The sequence below is a fragment of the Scyliorhinus canicula genome, chromosome 4 (genome assembly GCF_902713615.1).
Source record: "Scyliorhinus canicula chromosome 4, sScyCan1.1, whole genome shotgun sequence".
Lineage (NCBI taxonomy): Eukaryota > Metazoa > Chordata > Chondrichthyes > Carcharhiniformes > Scyliorhinidae > Scyliorhinus > Scyliorhinus canicula.
Window position 1 is genome coordinate 177,867,677 of NC_052149.1, and position 18,207 is coordinate 177,885,883.

The following is an 18,207-nucleotide window of genomic DNA, read 5'->3' on the forward strand; positions in this document are numbered from 1 at the left end:
GAACGCGGAGAGGAGGGGGGAACGCGGAGAGGAGGGGGGGGAACGCGGAGAGGAGGGGGGGAACGCGGAGAGGAGGGGGGAACGCGGAGAGGAGGGGGGAACGCGGAGAGGAGGGGGGGAAGCGGAGAGAGGGGGGGGAAATGCGGAGAGGGGGGGGGGAAATGCGGAGAGGAGGGGGGGGAAATGCGGAGAGGAGGGGGGGAAATGCGGAGAGGAGGGGGGGGAATGCGGAGAGGAGGGGGGGGAATGCGGAGAGGAGGGGGGGAAGGCGGAGAGGAGGGGGGGGAATGCGGAGAGGAGGGGGGAATGCGGAGAGGAGGGGGGAATGCGGAGAGGAGGGGGGGAATGCGGAGAGGAGGGGGGAATGCGGAGAGGAGGGGGGGAATGCGGAGAGGAGGGGGGAATGCGGAGAGGAGGGGGGGGAATGCGGAGAGGAGGGGGGGGAATGCGGAGAGGAGTGGGGGGAATGCGGAGAGGAGGGGGGAATGCGGAGAGGGGGGGGGAATGCGGAGAGGAGGGGGGGAAATGCGGAGAGGAGGGGGGGGAAATGCGGAGAGGAGGGGGGGGAAAGCGGAGAGGAGGGGGGGAATGCGGAGAGGAGGGGGGGGAATGCGGAGAGGAGGGGGGGGAATGCGGAGAGGAGGGGGGGAATGCGGAGAGGAGGGGGGGAATGCGGAGAGGAGGGGGGGAATGCGGAGAGGAGTGGGGGGAATGCGGAGAGGAGTGGGGGGAATGCGGAGAGGAGTGGGGGGAATGCGGCGAGGAGTGGGGGGAATGCGGAGAGGAGTGGGGGGAATGCGGAGAGGAGGGGGGGAATGCGGAGAGGAGGGGGGAATGCGGAGAGGAGGGGGGGGGAATGCGGAGAGGAGGGGGGGAATGCGGAGAGGAGGGGGGGGGAATGCGGAGAGGAGTGGGGGGGAATGCGGAGAGGAGTGGGGGGGAATGCGGAGAGGAGTGGGGGGGGGGGGGATGAGAGAGAGATGGGGGTGTAGGGAGATGTCTTTGTCTTGTTTTCCTCTCCCGCCACTCACCAGCCGGTCTTTCTCCAGCACGAACACGCTGGCTGTTTTGTCGAATGAGCCGGACGCGAGTCTGCGGCCATCACAGCTCCAGGCCACCGAGTGCACCTTGGCCGTGTGGGCCGAGAACTCCTTCGTGCGGCCGTTATTTTTGAAATGTTCCTGAGATTCCAGCAGGTAACCGGCCGCCGCCATCTTGCCGCTCCGAACCACGTCTTTCACAGCTCGGGGGGAGGAAGGGGGAGGGTTACCGCTAACGGACATCACAGAGAGCCGGCCGCCTCCAGTAATCACCACGAATAGCTTCACTTGTTTTTAATATACGTTCAATTCTGAGGATTTTTCTGAACACAATCGTTGCTGTGCTATTTTTGGAAATGTTGACGTACTAATTGCATCCCGGATGGAGAAATGGTATAGTCAGATGCCTTCACATGCTTGCTGTTGCCTTAAAGGGATAGCATCCCTCCTATTCGTCACAAACCTGCGCACGTGCAGTTCTTTTACTAGGTGGGGAGGGGGCAGTTGAGCACTTAAGACTATTTCACAATGTTTCTACGTTTTCCTCTGTTATTGAATCTATTTTTCAAATACTGGGAAAGGGTGCCAAAAACAACAACAACCTGCATTTATATAGCTCCTTTAACATAATAAATGATTCTCATGGTCACATCACAGAAGCTCAATAAGACAACACTTGACACTGTTGTGAATCAAAGTCTGTGTAATTCACACTTATATATGATGTATTGTGTCTATGTAAGCTCGGTATACGAGCAGTTGTGCGGCTCTGCCCATAGGGGGAGATGAGGAGTTTGTACTGGGCTCCAGCCTTGGCTCCGCCCATGGCTCCTCCCACTAACCGGAAGTATAAAGCTTGGCAGTCGTGAGCCTGCCTGCCAGTTCATCTAATCGCAGGCAGGCTCTGTTGTAAGACTATTAAAACCATTGTTCGCTTCCAACCACGTGTCGTGTGAATTGATGGTCACATCAATTTAATAGTCTTAGGATACAAGAAATCGAAGAAACAACTATGGAATCAGCCCTCAAACCTGACCGACTAGAACTCGACCTGCAGGCTGCAGAGGCAAGAGAAATCTTTCAGCACTGGCTAAGATGTTTCAAGGCCTACCTGGCTGAATCAAGTACTGCTGAAACTACAGAGGAGCAGAAACTCAGTCTACTGCACGCAAGGGTGAGCCACCGGATATCTTCTCAACTCAATAGTACCAACTCGAATACAGGGGCCCTAGCCATGCTAGATCGAATGTACATGAGACCCATCACTGAGGTCTACGCGCGCCATATTTTTACGACCCAGCGCCCCGCGGAGTCGTTGGAAGAATTCCTGCCGGAGTTAAAGATTTTAGCTCGGGACTGTAATTACCAGGCTGTATCAGCTGAACAGCACATGGAACTTGCCATTAGAGATGTGTACGTGGCAGGCCTCAGATCGAATTATGTGCGCCAGCGGTTGCTAGAAAAAGGGGCCTAGAACTTAGAGGACACAGTTGAACTAGCTACCACTATGGAGGTCTCATTCCGCAGCCTCACCTCGTTCTCCGCGGACCAAGCGACCCTATCCTGGGCCCCTGACCAGCGACTGCCCCAGGCCTGCGCCGTGCGGCCACCCAGCCATCACGCAGCCCCAGTGTGCCATTTTTGCAGACAGCCCCAGCACCCACGGCAGCACTGCCTGGCCCGTAACACGACCTGCAGCAGCTGCAGTCGCATAGGACACTATGCCCGGGTCTGCCTGGCAAAGCAGGCCTCCTCTCCTAACTCCCACGCAGCCCTGAGCACTCGTTTCCAGAATCCACAGGCCCACAGACCCCGAAATGCTGTGGCCTGTACTCCGACTCCGCCCCCAAAAGGCACGTGCGACTCATGGGGGCCGCCATCTTGGCAACCCCCCTCCACGTGGCCGGCCACGTGCGACTCATGAGGGCTGCCATCTTGGGCGCCATCTTCCTTGCCACCTGCCACGTGCGATCCACGGGGGCGGCCATCTTCTTCCAACTCAGAAATTCGTCTAGAAGAATACGAACTCAGAGGGCAGTCATTACGGGGCCACTCCAGCACAGCTGATTGAGCCAACGACTACCCGCAACTCAGCGCAGTGACACTGGACCAAAACACCCCCAAAATTCAATGATGACCGTTCAAATCAACAGATAGAGGACACCGTGCCTCTTCGGCTCCGGGAGCACCGAGAGCTTCGTACACCCAGAACTGGTAAGACGCTGTTCGCTCCCTATTTTTCTTGCACAGCAAACTATCTCCCTCGCTTCGAGCTCCCACTCTGTTCACCTCCAAGGGCGCACCGTTGCGACCTAACGATCCAGGGCACCAGCTACTCAAACATCCAGCTGTACGTGCTCCTTGAACTCTGCGCCCCACTCCTACTGGATATCCACTCGATTTCCAGTGCAACCTGAAAAGCCTCACACTCAGCTTCGGTGGGCCCTTGCCCTCACTCACTATTTGCAGCCTCGCCACACTAAAAATCGACCACCCTCCACTCTTTGCCAATCTCACGTCGGACTGCAAACCCGTGGCCACTCGCAGCAGGCGATACAGCCTGCAGGACAGGGTGTTTATCAGAACCGAGGTCCATAGGCTTCTACGTGAGGGGATCATAGAGGCCAGTAACAGTCCCTGGAGAGCTCAGATGGTGGTCGGCAAGACCGGGGAAAAATTCAGAATGGTAGTGGACTATAGCCAGACCATTAATCGGTTCACGCTCCTTGACGCATATCCCCTCCCCAGAATTGCAGACATGGTGAATCAGATCGGCCATTATAAAGTCTTGTCCACGGTGGATCTAAAGTCTGCATACCACCAGCTCCCAATCCGCCTGGAAGACCACCACTTCACGGCATTTGAGGCAGATGGCCGCCTCTTCCACTTCCTCTGGGTTCCCTTTGGCGTCACTAATGGGGTCTCGGTGTTCCAACGAGCAATAGACCGAGTGGTGGACCAGTACAGGCTGCAGGCCACGTTTCCGTATCTGGATAACGTCACCATCTGCGGCCACGACCAGCAGGACCACGACGCTAACCTCGATCGATTTCTCCAGATGGCCCTGAAGCTCAACCTCACGTATAAGACGGAGAAATGCGTTTTCGGCACGACCAGACTAGCCATCCTCGGCTATGTTGTGGAGAACGGAGTCCTGGGCCCCATCCCGGACGTATGCGCCCCCTCTTAGAACTCCCTCTCCCTCATTGTCCCAGGGCCCTCAAAAGGTGCATGGGATTTTTCTCTTATTATGCCCAGTGAGTCCCTCAGTATGCGGACAAACCCGCCCACTATTTAAGGCCACACTCTTCCCTCTATCGGATGAGGCTCGTCAGGCCTTCACTCATGTCAAGGAGGACATCACCAAAGCGGCCATACGGGCCGTGGATGAATCCGTCCCCTTTCAGGTACAGAGCGATGCCTCAGAGGTCGCCCTCGCAGCCACACTTAACGAGGCAGGGAGATCAGTCGCCTTCTTCTCCCGAACCATCTCTGCTTCGGAACTTCCACACTCCTCGGTCAAAAAGGAAGCACAAGCCATCGTGGAAGCTATACGCCACTGGAGGCACTACCTCGCAGGTAGAAGGTTCACCCTCATCATCGACCAAAGATCGGTTTATGTTCGACAACTCACAAAGGGGCAAAATCAAAAATGATAAGATCCTACGGTGGAGGATCGAACTCTCCACCTACAAGTACGACATTATGTACCGACCGGGGAAGCTCAACGAGCCCCCAATTGCCCTGTCCCATGGTACGTGCGCCAGCGCCCAAGACGACTGCCTGAAAGCTATCCACAATAACCTCGGTCACCCGGCTCGCCCACTACATCAAAGCCCTAAATCTGCCTTTCTCCACTGAGGAGGTAAAAGCCATCCCCATGGACTGCCCGATCTGTGCGGAGTGCAAACCGCACTTCTATGGACCAGACAGGGCCCACCTGGTCAAGGCTTCCCGGCCCTTTGAACGCCTCGCTATCGATTTCAAAGGGCCACTCCCCTCGACCAATAGGAATGTGTACTTCCTGAACGTCATCAACGAGTTTTCTCGCTTTCACTTTGCTATCCCGTGCCCCAATATGACCTCCCACACAGTCATTAGGGCCCTGCACAGCATCATCACCCTGTTTGGTTTACCCAGCTATGTACACAGCGACAGGGGTTCGTCCTTTATGAGCGACTAGCTGCGTCAGTACCTGCTCGAAAAGGGCATTGCCTCGAGCAGGACTACCAGCTACAACTCCAGGGGGAATGGGCAGGTGGGCATTTATAGAGTACCCTGACGGCCGTCAGGACACTGTTTCCCTCCGGGACCTGGCGCCTGCAGGATCCAACTCCGACACTACCTCCGCTGAGATACCCCTCGCACTATACCCCTCCCAACTCCCGGCACCCCCCACGCCTCACGTTTCGCTGCCCGTGCTCCGCACCCCCGCGCCCTTGGGTTTCCGGCGCTCCCCGTCACCAGTCGAACCAGTCGTGTACGAAGCTCTGACCGAATCACCCCCGGAGTCCGCCATGGTCCTCTCGCCGACCGCCACCGCCCAGCCACCAGAAGAGGCTGCAACCCCGGTGCTTCGTCGATCCCATAGGACGACTCGGCCGCCAGATCGACTTAATTTGTGATTTATAACCTGTAAATTGTAACTTGTAACTCGTAATTTGGATTTTGTAGACACATCACCCCCGCTGGACTCAATGTTTTTACATGGGGTGAATGTGGTGAATCACAGTCCGTGTAATTCACACTGTTATTATATATGATGTACTGTGTCTATGTAAGCTCGGTATATGAGAAGTTGCGCGGCTCTGCCCATAGGGGGAGATGAGGAGTTTGTACTGGGCTCCACCCATGGCTCCGCCCATGGCTCCACCCATGGCTCCTCCCACTAACGGAAGCATAATGCTTGGCAGTCGTGAGCCTGCCTGCCAGTTCATCTCGTCGCAGGCAGGCTCTATTGTAAGACTATTAAAACCACTGTTCACTTCCAACCACGTGTCGTGTGAATTGATGGTCATATCAGACACCGAGCCTTCTAAGGAGATATTAGGATAGATGATCAAAAGCTTGCGTGAAAAGGTAGGTTTTAATGGGGGAAGAGTGAGGTGGAGAGGTTTAGGGAGTGAATTCCAGAGCTTTGAATCTGGCAGCTGATGGCATAGCTACCCATGGTGGAGTGTTTAAAATCAGAGTACACAAGTGGCCTTACCACATGAGGGAATGCTGCAGAGTATTTGATCATGATTCTATATTTTCATTGATCACGGAATAAAATATAATCTTGAATGTTTTTTTAATAAATGTTAGTAACAGTGAATATTAAAACGTGATTTAGCTGTGTGTCCTCTATCTATGCAAGTAGGTTTTGTGGTATGCCAGGAACAAAGCTGTTTTATTACCTGTGTGGTAAGTAACATGTGCTACTCAATCCTTGGCTAATGAAGAGGTCTTCTAAATCTCGATGAAGAAGACTCAAACTCATCCAGTAGTAACAAACGGTTTATTGAGTAACTATAACAATAATTGCATGAGTTCTTTACTTTAACTTTGATACTACTGATAAGGTTAACAAGATGTAACTACTAGCCATCTGAACTACTCTGCTATTGCCCTGGTCACAGTGCACCGCCAAGACAGCCAGAGACCCAATGTGGTTGCCTTTTATACCCCTGTTGATCTGGCCCTCTTGTGATCATGTGGTGCATCTGATTACACATTAATCCCTTATGTACATACAGCGATCACTACATCCTCCTTTTTTGTGTTACATATTTTCTGTATGTTGTAAAGAAAATTGAACAGACATAATGGATACAGTTTGCAAATGCATTACATAAAATCAATGAGTTAGTCCATCAAATGTGAATACATTTAGCCTCGAAGATTTTTTCGCTTGCGCGAAATAGGTAGACAAATGATGTTATGTACAAGTTGTGATGATCTTGATTATTATACAAAGCCAATTAAGCCTGTGCTGTAATTTTCTTTGTTCTTTGTTCTAATATTTATGAGTCCAATCTTAATTTTAAAAAATTTGTGAGTCCATAAGTTATGAATTTGTTAAGTTGTTTTTGTCTTCTGTTGTTGAAGTATTTCTGTTCTGTCGTTATTTCTTTGTGAACGTCATCAGTGTTCTTGTGTTTAAGTGACCATCAAGTCATCATGAGGTGTTTGAATGGTTGAATCACTTTGTTGTCTGATTTAGACTTCTTTTTTTTCCCTCTATACTTGTGGTAGTGATTCTGTGTTACACCATTGTTTGACCTGGACTCTTTTTTGTGCATGCGGTATTGATTCTGTATGTCACCTTTGTCGTCTGACTTGGACTTTTTCCTGTGCTTGCGGTATTGATCTAGTGTGTCATCTGCCTTGAAAGCTGATGTACTTGTTTGTTCTGGAGCAGATGTGAATTTGTGAGATTCTTTGCCATGCCTCGACATGTTTGTAGTCTAGTTGTCCTTCATGTGCAGAGTTGTACCATGTTGTACAGGTCGTTGTTTCATTGGTGTTTCTGTAGTTTCTGTGTTTGTTGTTTTAGTTGTCGTTCTTGATGTTTTTCTTGTCATGCTTGTTGTTTCTGTTATGCCTCTTGTTGTCTTTGTTGTTTTTGTTGTTGCTGTTGTTCTTGTTTCTGCTGTGCGTCTTGTGGTGTTTGTTGTTCTTGTTGCGCTCAATGAGTGTTCCGTGTGGATGATTTGAGTCATTGTCACAGTTATTGGTGTCAGTGTCCTTTGTCGTATCTGTTACATTGAGCGTTTCTTCTTGAGAATGATCTGATGTTGCACTGATGTTGGTGACATCAGTCATTTGTGGTGGATTTTATTTCTCTTCTTTGCTTCCTTGGTATTCCTCTTCTAGAGTCATTTCTGGTTCACTTGAATCATCATTGATTGCTTGGTGCTCCTCTTCTGGAGTTATTTCTGGTTCATTTGAATCACCTTTGGTTTCTTGGTGCTCCTCTTCTGCAGTCAAAATCTTCACAATTTCATTTTGTTGTGGGTCATGGTGCTCCTCTTCTGGAGTCAAAATATTCAAGATTTCAATTGACTTGGTCTCTCTGGACTCATGAGTAGCCCTCCTCTGATTGTTGAGTGCTTCTGTGCAGACGAGCTGAGATCTGTCCATGTTGCTGTGATCCTGCACATCCTGTATGGGAATTGTGATTTCTTTGTCACTTGTCTCACATACAGTGGGTAGACATTCAGTGTCCTCTTGTTGGTTAAATGAGCTGGGTATACTTTCATAGTCTTCTTCTGATCGCTCAAATAAGCTGGGTAGACTGTCTTCTTGTTGGTGAAATGAGCTGGGTTCTGGTGGCTCAAATAAGCTGGGTAAGACTGTCACAGTCTTTTTGTTGTTCACGTGAGCTTGGTAGACTTTCATAGTCTGCTGCTGGTTGTGCAGATAAGGTGGATAGACCTTCATAGTCTTGTTCATGCATGGCATTCGCTATGGAGTGTTTGCTTGCTTCCATTTTTGAGTGTCACCGAGCTGTCTGTAGAGGCTTGCGTCACTCTCTCAGTGGAGTCTTGTGTCGCTCTCTCAGTGGAGTCTTTCATCGCTCTCTCTGTGGAGTCTTTCATCGCTCTCTGTGGAGTCGTGCAGTGTTCTCGCTGCAGAGTCGATCTGTGCTCTCTGTGTGACGTTGTCTTCTTGGGTATCGCTGTCATCCAATGTATCAACGATCTGCCATGGCATCATGGTATTGGATTCATCTATCATGAGAAGAGTCATGTTGAGCGTTTCAACCGTGTTGCTGATGCAATGATCGTCAATTCCCAACAACTCATCCATGTCTGAGCAGTAGTCTTCAATGAACAAATCATCTCTTTTTGTTTCAGATTTGTCATTGTTCTTTCTATGTCCAATGAAGAAATTATCTTCTGAGTAGTATTGTTCAATGAACAAATCATCTCTGTTTGTTTCGGATTTGTCATTGTTCTTTCTATGTCCAATGGAGAAATTGTCTTCTCAGTAGTATTCTTCAATGAAGAAATTACTGTGCTCTCTTATTTGGGTGGTGCAAAGTGCTTGTGCCAGGGTGCAGCGGAGGTTATTTTAACTGCTGGTGTAAGTTTGGGAATTGTTCTGTCTTTTGTTGTAAGAAAATTTGGTTTTGCAGCTTTAAATGTCTTTTTGTTCATTTTCGTGCATTTCCCTTATAAGTGGGCGTGGTCCAGGTCTTCTGACGTCATGCATAGGAATCGATTGTGAATGCGCAATTCTAGTTTCCTTTACTGTGTGCTCTTTTCGCAACTACGCATGCACGGCTTCTCGAGTGTATTTTGCCGCTTTCCTTCTTTTGGAGAAGTGCGCATGTGCGTACCGGCCGGAACGCTCTCACTCAAGATGGCTGCTAATCAAAAAACGCTGTTGCATGGAGTAAGATCCCGCCTCTGACTCGTGGTGAGTGTTTGCATCATTTTGACTGATTTTACTTTCTAGATACTGATTCTGTGTTTGTAAGGACTCACAGTATTGATTTTGTTGGGCTGCACGGTGGCGCAGTGGTAGCACTGCAGTCTCACGGCGCCGAGGCCCCAGATTTGATCCCAGCTCTGGGTCACTGTCCGTGTGGCATTTGCACATTCTCCCTGTGTTTGCGTGGGTTTCGGCACCACAATCCAAAGATGTGCAAGGTTGGTGGATTGAACACGCTAAATTGACCCTTAATTGGAAAAAATGAATTGGATACTCTAAATTTATTTTGTTTTCGTTCATAAGCAAGGCATTTTTGTATAGCAGTTTCTAGAGTTAGATATTTATCGTGTGAAAGTTCTTCCTTCAAATTTTCGTCAGTCCAGAAATTAATTGACCCATTAGCATAGTGTCTCTGAAATCAGCATAATCACAGACTTGTGGTATTAACTTGAGATTTGTGATAAAATCAGTGATGGGCCGGCCATTTCTCTGGCATTTATGACAAGAGTTGAATCTTTCCAGCATCTCTCCAGACTGACTTTGACAGTGTTCATCAATTTTTTTGAGTAGTACTTCTATTTTGGTGTTGTCTTCATCTTCTAAGAAATTAAAGCAATTATAGATTTCTCTAGCTTCATGCCCTCCTATTGAGAGTAGTAGTGCTATTTTCGTTGCGTCAGAGACCGTGCTTAAATCATTAGCTGCGATAAATATTTGGAATATCTGGTCAAATCTTTTCCGGTTATAACTTAAATTACCGGTTGTTTCCAGCTGCCCTAGAGGTCCAATGAGTTCCATAGTTAGTCGTCGAGGATCCATTTGCTGCAAAGTCTTCCACAGTCAAATATCTGGTCTGAATTTTCTTCTCTTTTTGTCTAACCTAATCTAACTTGTTCTGTTAAAACCAACAAGCCTGGTACCATGTTTTGTTACCTGTGTGGAGGTCTTCTGAATCTCGATGAAGAAGACTCAAACTCATCCAGTAGTAACAAAAGGTTTATTGAGTAACTATAACAATAATTGCATGAGTTCTTTACTTTAACTTTGATACTAGTGATAATGTTAACAAGATCTAACTACAGTAACTATACATAACTCCACTATCCATCGGAACTACTCTGCTATTGCCCTGGTCACAGTGCACCCCCGAGAGAGCCAGAGGCCCAATGTGGTTGCCTTTTATACCCCTGTTGGTCCGGCCCTCTAGTGATCATGTGGTGCTACTAATTACACATTAACCCTTGTGTACATACACATATAGAGATCACTACAAAAGCTTTGCATGCAACTATTCTTACCTGTGGGAACCCCTTGAAAATTTCTCTCTTATTTGATGGGTTAATCATTGCTTGCTGAGACCATAAGAAAGGCAATCACATCATTAATTGAGCTATGGAACCAATACATAAGTATAGCATTTCAGAATCCTTATGTTCAATAACCACCAGATCAATTTTTCTTATCAGAGTTCCTACAAGCGCAATATTCTGTTTTTGTATTGGAGGTCAATTTTTCTCCGAGCTGTTATTTTTCCCCCCTGATGCTTAGCATATAAAAGTACCCAAAACAGATTGGTCACATCGCAACTATTTTTTACTGCTGACTGCAACATGCTTAAGCTCATATGTATTTATATTTTACTGTAATCTTTAATAAGTAGCAAACATTATGTCACATTTACTAACGGCAACCACAAACCCAACTCTATTATTGTTGTGTTGATGTTGTGAATATAAATGTTAGAAATATAAATGTAAGATGTTATTGTTGTTCTTTGACACACATGTTTTTAAACCTTACAAAGCAACTTCTTTGAAACTTAACACTTTGCAAGAAGTCTTTGGAGGAATGTTGTTGACTCACAAAAGATTACAGCTATAATTTTTGAAATATGTCGGGTGTAATTTTCCATTCCATTTCAGATTATGGTGTATCCTGCTGCGGAGGTAAATGGAAATTCCTGCCATATCGCAGATGCTGACCAAATTAATTAAGCAGTCAGAGCTTTCCCGACATTTTGCGCAGCATGGAAGGGTGGATGGCAATGTATTTTGTGACAATTGGAACATTTTAGGAATATTGGCTTCTAAATATTGTAACAATTTATGGGTTAAAAGTCTGGGTTAGAATGTGTTTGTTTGACGTGGTCAGGATTTTAAAAGTATTTTGTTTTGCTTTCGGAAAAGCAGGTGAAATTGACCAAGAAATATGTTTTCAGTCTGGGCTAATGCCTAGTGGTTTGTCTGGGAAAGTCCCTGCGGACTTAAAGGGCTCTGCAGCCTGCAGAGTTTTTTTTAAACTTGGGGAGATGAGGTCATTGCTGGGTGGCGTGCAGAGAGATATTTTGAGTAGCTGTGGAGAAAAGGCTTTTGGAAGTGAAGTCTGATCTGGCAAACCTTGTGTTTTTAGACGATAGATAAAAGGCAGTTTTCTTTCCCAGTAGGATAGGGAAAGAAAGAGTAATGATATTTTAAAAGCAAAACATTCTTGTCTGAAGTCAAGGAAGAGGCCGAAACAACTAAGTTGAAGCAGCGATTTGAAGATATTCAGCCACTCTGAAGGGGTTTTGACAAGAGCAGGAATCTGTTCTGTACCACAAGTATTACTCTATGCCCTGCTAATTTTAAGGTGGATTAAGAGCCGTATTTGTTTTTCCTGTTGTTTAATGGGATATTGTATAGTTGTGTTTAGGGGTTTTTGTAAGCTGTTCTTTTTCAGGTGTGAAGTTAAAAGTTTAATATTGTGTTTCTAATAAAGGTTTTGTTTCAGAAATATCAAAGCCCTATTTTTTTTCATACATTCACTCTGGAGTGAATTATTCTTTCTGTACAGTCTTAACATAAACTAAAATATTGAAGTTTCAGTCCAGAATCCTAGCCACTGTTGGGGTCTGGTCTGGGGTCGTAAAAAAATAAAAGGCACCTGAACACCAATGTACTCACCATTATAGGAGAAAGTCCACCTCATGAAAGCTCCTGAAAATAGAAAATCTGTATGGTAGATGCACCACCCGTGTTCCAGGGTCCAATGTAACTCGAGGTCTCTATCATCCTTCTGATCTCCGCCAATTACCCCAGGCCTTCTTGCAGGTAAGTCTGACGTGTGCACACCATGTTGGTCAGGACTTGTTCCAGTCTGGCATGATAGCCCACTGGCGGCACGGAAAATCAGATGAGGGCGGGACAATTCCAGTGAGGCCTTCACCTGCATCCCATTAGTGGGATGTGGATGCTTTCATGCTGGCTTCTGATCTGCCATGATTGGCAGGAGTACACGTTCCGCAAGCCTGCAGGAAAATAATTTTTACTTTTAACAAGTGCCGCCTGGTCAGCCGTAACATATGGGAGGAAGGGGACATTAGGTTGGTAGTTGATCCCAAAGAAAGGAATTTGTGGAATGTCTAAGAGATGGTTTTTTTGAAGCAGCTTGTGACAGAGCCTAATAGGGAACAGGCAATTCTGGATTTGCTGATATGTAATGAGGCAGACTTGATTAGGGAACTTAAGGTGAGGGAACTCTTAGGGAGCAGTAACCACAATATGATAGAATTTACCCTGCAGTTTGAGAGGGAGAAGCTGGAATCAGATGTAACGGTATTACAATTAAATAAGGGTAACTACAAAGACAAGAGGGAGGAGCTGGGCAGAGGTAATTGGAAAGGAAGCCAACCAGTGAAGACAGTTAAACAGCAATGGCAGGGGTTTTGGTGGGATATACGGGGGCACAACAAATTCATCCCATGGAGGAGGAAACATGCTCAGGGGAGGACGAGGCATCCATGGCAGATGAGGGAAGTCAAGGACAGCATAAAATCAAAAGAAAAAACATTCAAAGTGGTGAGGATTAGTGAGAAGCCAGAGGATAGGGAAGCCTTTAAAAGCAAACAGTGGGCAACTAAAAAAGCAATAAGGGGGGTGAAGATGAAATATGAGTGTCGGCTAGCTAGTAATATGAAAGAAGATGGGAAGAATTTTTTTCAATATAAAAAACTTAAGAGAGAGGCAAAAATAGACAATGGACCACTGGAAAATGAGGCTGGAGATGTAATAATACGAAACAAAGAAATGGCTGAGGAACTAAATAGTTACTTTCCATCAGCCTTCATGGTGGAAGACACCAGTGGGATGCCAGAGCTCCAGGAGAAGCAGGGGGCAGAGTTGAGTGCAGTGGACATTGCTAAGGAGCAACTAGGGAAACTGAAAGGTCTGAAGGTGGATAAATCACTTGGACCGGATGGACTTCACCCCAAGGTTCAAAACGAGATAGTTGAGGAGATTGTGGAGGCAGGAGGGTCCCAGAGGACTGGAAAGTGGCTAATGTAACACCGCTGTTTAAGAAGGGAGGGAGGCAGAAGATGGGAAATTATAGGCCGGTTAGCCTGACTTCAGTCATTGTTAAGATTTTAGAGTCCATTACTAAAAATGAGATTGCAAAAGTACTTGGAAGTGCATGATAAAATAAGACTTCAGCACAGCTTCGTCAATGGGAGGTCATGTCTGACAAATCTGTTAGAGTTATTTGAGGAGGTAACAAGGAGGTGAGACAAAGGAGAACCAGTGGACGTGATTTATTTAGATTTCCAGAAGGTCTTTGATAAGGTGCCGCATAGGAGACTGTTAAATAAGTTTAAGAGCCCATGGTGTTAAGGGTAAGATCCTGGAATGGATAGAGGATTGGCTGACTGGCAGAAGACAGAGAGTGGGGATAAAGGGGTCTTTTTCAGGATGGCAGTCCGTGACTAGTGGTGTGCCTCATGGGTTGGTGCTTAGACCACAACTTTTCACAATACAGATTAACGATCTGGAAGAAAGAACCAAAGACACTGTTGCTAAGTTTTCAGATGATACAAAGATATGTAGAGGGGCAGGTATATTGAGGAAGCAGGGGGGCTGTAGAAGGACTTGGACAGGCTAGGAGAGTGGGCAAAGAAGTGGCAGATGGAATACAACATGGAAAGGTGTGAGGTTATGCACTTTGGAAGGAGGAATGGAGGCATAGACTATTTTCTAAATGGGAAAATGCTTAGGAAATCAGAAGCACAAAGGGACTTGGGAGTCCTTGTTCAAGATTCTCTTAAGGTTAACATGCAGAATCAGTCGGCAGTTAGGAAGGCAAATGCAATGTTAGCATTCATGTCAAGAGGGCCAGAATACAAGAGCAGGGATGCACTTCTGAGGTTGTATAAGGCTTTAGTCAGACCCCATTTGGAATATTGTGAGCACTTTTGAGCCCCATATCTAAGGATGGATGTGCTGGCCTTGGAAAGGGTCCAGAGGAGGTTCACAGGAATGATCCCTGAAATGAAGAGCTTGTTGTATGAGAAATGGTTGAGGACTCTGGATCTGTACTAATTGGAGTTTAGAAGGATGAGGTGGGATCTTATTGAAACTTACAGGATACTGTGAGGCCTGGGGAGAGTGCACGTGGAGAAGATGTTTCCACTTGTAGGAAAACTAGAACCAGAGGACACCTCTTAGCCTAAAGGGATGATCCTTTAAAACTGAGATGAGGGGGGATTTCTTCAGCCAGAGGGTGGTGAATCTGTAATTTTTTGCCACAGAAGGCTGTGGAGGGCAAATCACTGAGTGTGTCTAAGACATAGATAGATAGGTTCTTGATTAATAAGGAGATCAGGGGGAATGGGGAGAAGGCAGGAGAATGGGGATGAGAAATGTATCAGCCATGATTGAATGGCGGAGCAGACTCAATGGGCCGAGTAGCCTAATTCTGCTCCTATGTCTTATAGTCTTAGGATCTTCACGTGGAGAGTCACAGTGGATGAGTGGGAGAGCAAGGTTGCAAAGAGGTTCTGCTGCAGTGGTCTCAGATGAGGACCATAAGACGAGGAGCAGAATGTGGCCAGCCCATCGCATTTGCTCCCCCATTTAATGAGATCATGACTGACCTGAAATAATCCTCAACTCCACTTATCCTCATAACCCTTAATTCCCTTACTGATTAAAAATGATCTATCTCAGCATTAAACATCCTTAACAACCTAGCCTCTCGAGCTATCGACGGTAAAGAATTCCATAGATTCACTACCCTGTGAAAGAAGAAATTCCTCCTCTTCTCTGTTTTAAATGAACAACCTGTTTTTTTCACATAACCTGTCGATATCCCTCTGAAGACTCTTTGTATCATCCTTACTTTTCCTTCCCACTTATTTTTGTGTCATCTGCAAACTTGCCAATAGTACACTCACTTCCCTCGTCCAAGCCATTAATATATATTGTAAATAATTGTGGCCTCAGCACAGATCCCTGTGGCACTCCACTAGTTGCAGGTTGCCAACCTGAAAATGTCCCTCTTCCCCCAACTCTCTGTCTTCTATCCATGCTAATATACTACCCCCAACACCATGGGCTGTTATCTTATTAGGTAGCCTTTTTGTGTGGTACCTTATCGAACACTTTTTGGAAACTCAAGTATATATCTACTGGTTCTACTTTATGCAGTTTGCTCATTACCACCTCAATGAATACTGATAAATTTGTCAGGCATGATTTCCCCATCACGAAGCTCTAGCAGGACAGTCAACAGGAGACGCTTGATGAGCACCATAATACGATGCCTGGTGCATTGACAGGCTTGTCAGACAAGCAAGAGTATGGAAGAAGAACCGAGTATGCTGGAAAAACTGAGCAGCTCTCACAGCATCTGCAAGAAGAGTAAACAGAGTTGATATTTAGAGTCCATCTGACTCTTCATCAGAAGTAAAGAGAGGGAAAAATGTGTTGGATATGAAACTATAGCTGGGAGAGATTGCTAAATGATGTAACATCCTGAAGAACAAAAGATAGTGACCTGGTTCATGTGTGCATATGGGGGTTGGGGGGAAGAGAGGGAAGAGAGGGCTATTGATATCATAAATGTTTGAGATTTTTCTTTTAAGGGTTTAAGATGAGTTTTTCCAGCATTCTCTGTTCTGGTTTCAGATTCAAGTATATTCAATGTTTTGCTTATTTAATAGTGTGGAGGAGTTTGGCTCCAATTTAACTGAAGGCATTACTCAGAACTTGGGAGTCCACTCCATGACAGCAATAGTAGACACAACCATTTTGGAGGTAGTCGCTGTCTCAGCTCCCACCATTGTTTGGGCAGAATTCACACATCATCTCAGTGCTACAGTAAGCTATGTAATTAGGTCCAAGCTTGTTGCCATGCAGGCTCAGTTTGCTGCCATTTGTGCTGCAGACCTCAATGCTCAAAAGGGTCATATAAGCTCTCAGTTCAATTTATCCAGAAATACATCACGAGGCTTGCAAAAGTGCCACCCTATGGGAGTAGCAGTGGCATCAGGGAGCATGATGAGCCTGCAGTCCTCTCTCAGGAAGAGTGTATTCGGTCTCCCATCACTGCCACTCAGCCAGTGCTCTTGATGTTGCCTGTCCACCAGCCAGCCCGGACACTGCCGCCCCTGCCGACGTACGGTCTTTAGAAGCTGGGCCCACAGGCTTAGAACTGCATGAGGATGTGCTTCCCCAGTGTACATAGCAGCCATCAAACATGCTGGGATAAAGGCACATGCAAAACAAGAACCACGAGATTACACTAAGGAGAGTAGCTCATTTTTATCTTTGTATATTTCGATGAATTGTTGGAGAAAGATGTAAATTAAAGGTTTCTGTTGGTGGTTTTTATTGTTGGATGGCTGCCAAGGTAGTACCTCTCCTACGCATGTAGCAGTGGGGAACTACAGTTCCTTGTTGTCAAGGGAAGTTGCATAACAGAAAATTCAGCCCAATTACCTGCTAGCACATCCAGTTACAAGGCGTCCAAGATGCTTCCTCCCTGCCTCCTCCTGTTCCTCCCCCTTTGAAAAGTTCCCCTTTCTGCATTTCCTGGTCGCTTCATTTCCTGGTCATGTTGTGAACCAAAAGGCACTTTCACCACAGCTCTCCGATCTGGGTCAGCAATTCCTCTGTCTTTCCTGACCATAAACATCAGTTCTTAGAAACCAACTTCAACGGCCATCACTATCTCGGACCATGCCCCACATTGGGTGGAACTGCAGGTCAGTGAGGAGAGCTTCCAGTGCCCGCAGTGGCGATTGGACGTGGGCCTGTGGTGGATGAGGCGGTGTGTGAGAGAGTAAGGAAGTGTGTGCTGGACTACCTGCAGGTCAATGGCACAGGGGAAGTCTCAGCAGCGGTGGTCTGGGAGGCGCTGAAGGCAGTGGTGAGAGGGGAGTTGATTTCAATCCGAGCTCATAGGGACAGGACGGATAGGGCAGAGACGGAACGACTGATCAAGGAGATCCTACGGATAGATAGGAGGTATGCAGTGACCCCAAGGGTGGAACGTTAATGGTGCGTCGGAGGCTGCAGGCAGAGTTTGGGGTACTGTCCACGGGCAAGGCAGTGGAGCAGCTTAGAATGGCAAGGGGGACGCTATATGAATATGGGGAGAAGGCCAGCAGAATGCTGGCACAGCAGTTGAGGAAGAGGGAGGCGGCCAGGGGAATAAATAAGGTGGTCGACGGGGATGGGAACCTGGTAGGGGATTCGGCTGGGCTACATAGGGTGTTCAGGGATTTTTATAGCGGGCTTTACCGCTCAGAACCCCCCCCCCCCCCACCTTTTGGGGCCCGAGGGGATAAATGCTTTCTGGACGGGCTGACTTTCCCAAGGATGGGCACGGAGTAGTTGGGGGCTCCGATTAGGGCTGAAGAAATTTCTGAAGGCTTGAAGGCAATGCAGTCGGGCAAAGCTCCGGGGCCAGACAGGTTCCCGGTAGAATTTTA

At 47.2% G+C, this 18,207-nt stretch overlaps 2 protein-coding genes across 2 annotated transcripts in view; one reads left to right on the forward strand and one right to left on the reverse strand.

Annotated features, from left to right (window-relative positions):
• Positions 1–1,470, reverse strand: part of thoc3 (THO complex 3) — a 22,876-nt gene extending 21,406 nt beyond the window's left edge. Inside the window, exon 1 of the mRNA XM_038795604.1 lies at positions 1,032–1,470. Coding sequence (XP_038651532.1) covers positions 1,032–1,283 — 252 coding nt within the window. The 5' untranslated portion in view covers positions 1,284–1,470. The remainder of the gene's footprint in view (positions 1–1,031) is intronic.
• Positions 1,471–17,335: 15,865 nt separating this feature from the next.
• simc1 (SUMO interacting motifs containing 1) overlaps positions 17,336–18,207 on the forward strand; it is a 110,754-nt gene continuing 109,882 nt past the window's right edge. Inside the window, exon 1 of the mRNA XM_038795608.1 lies at positions 17,336–17,478. The gene's annotated coding sequence lies outside the window, so the exon portion shown is untranslated. The remainder of the gene's footprint in view (positions 17,479–18,207) is intronic.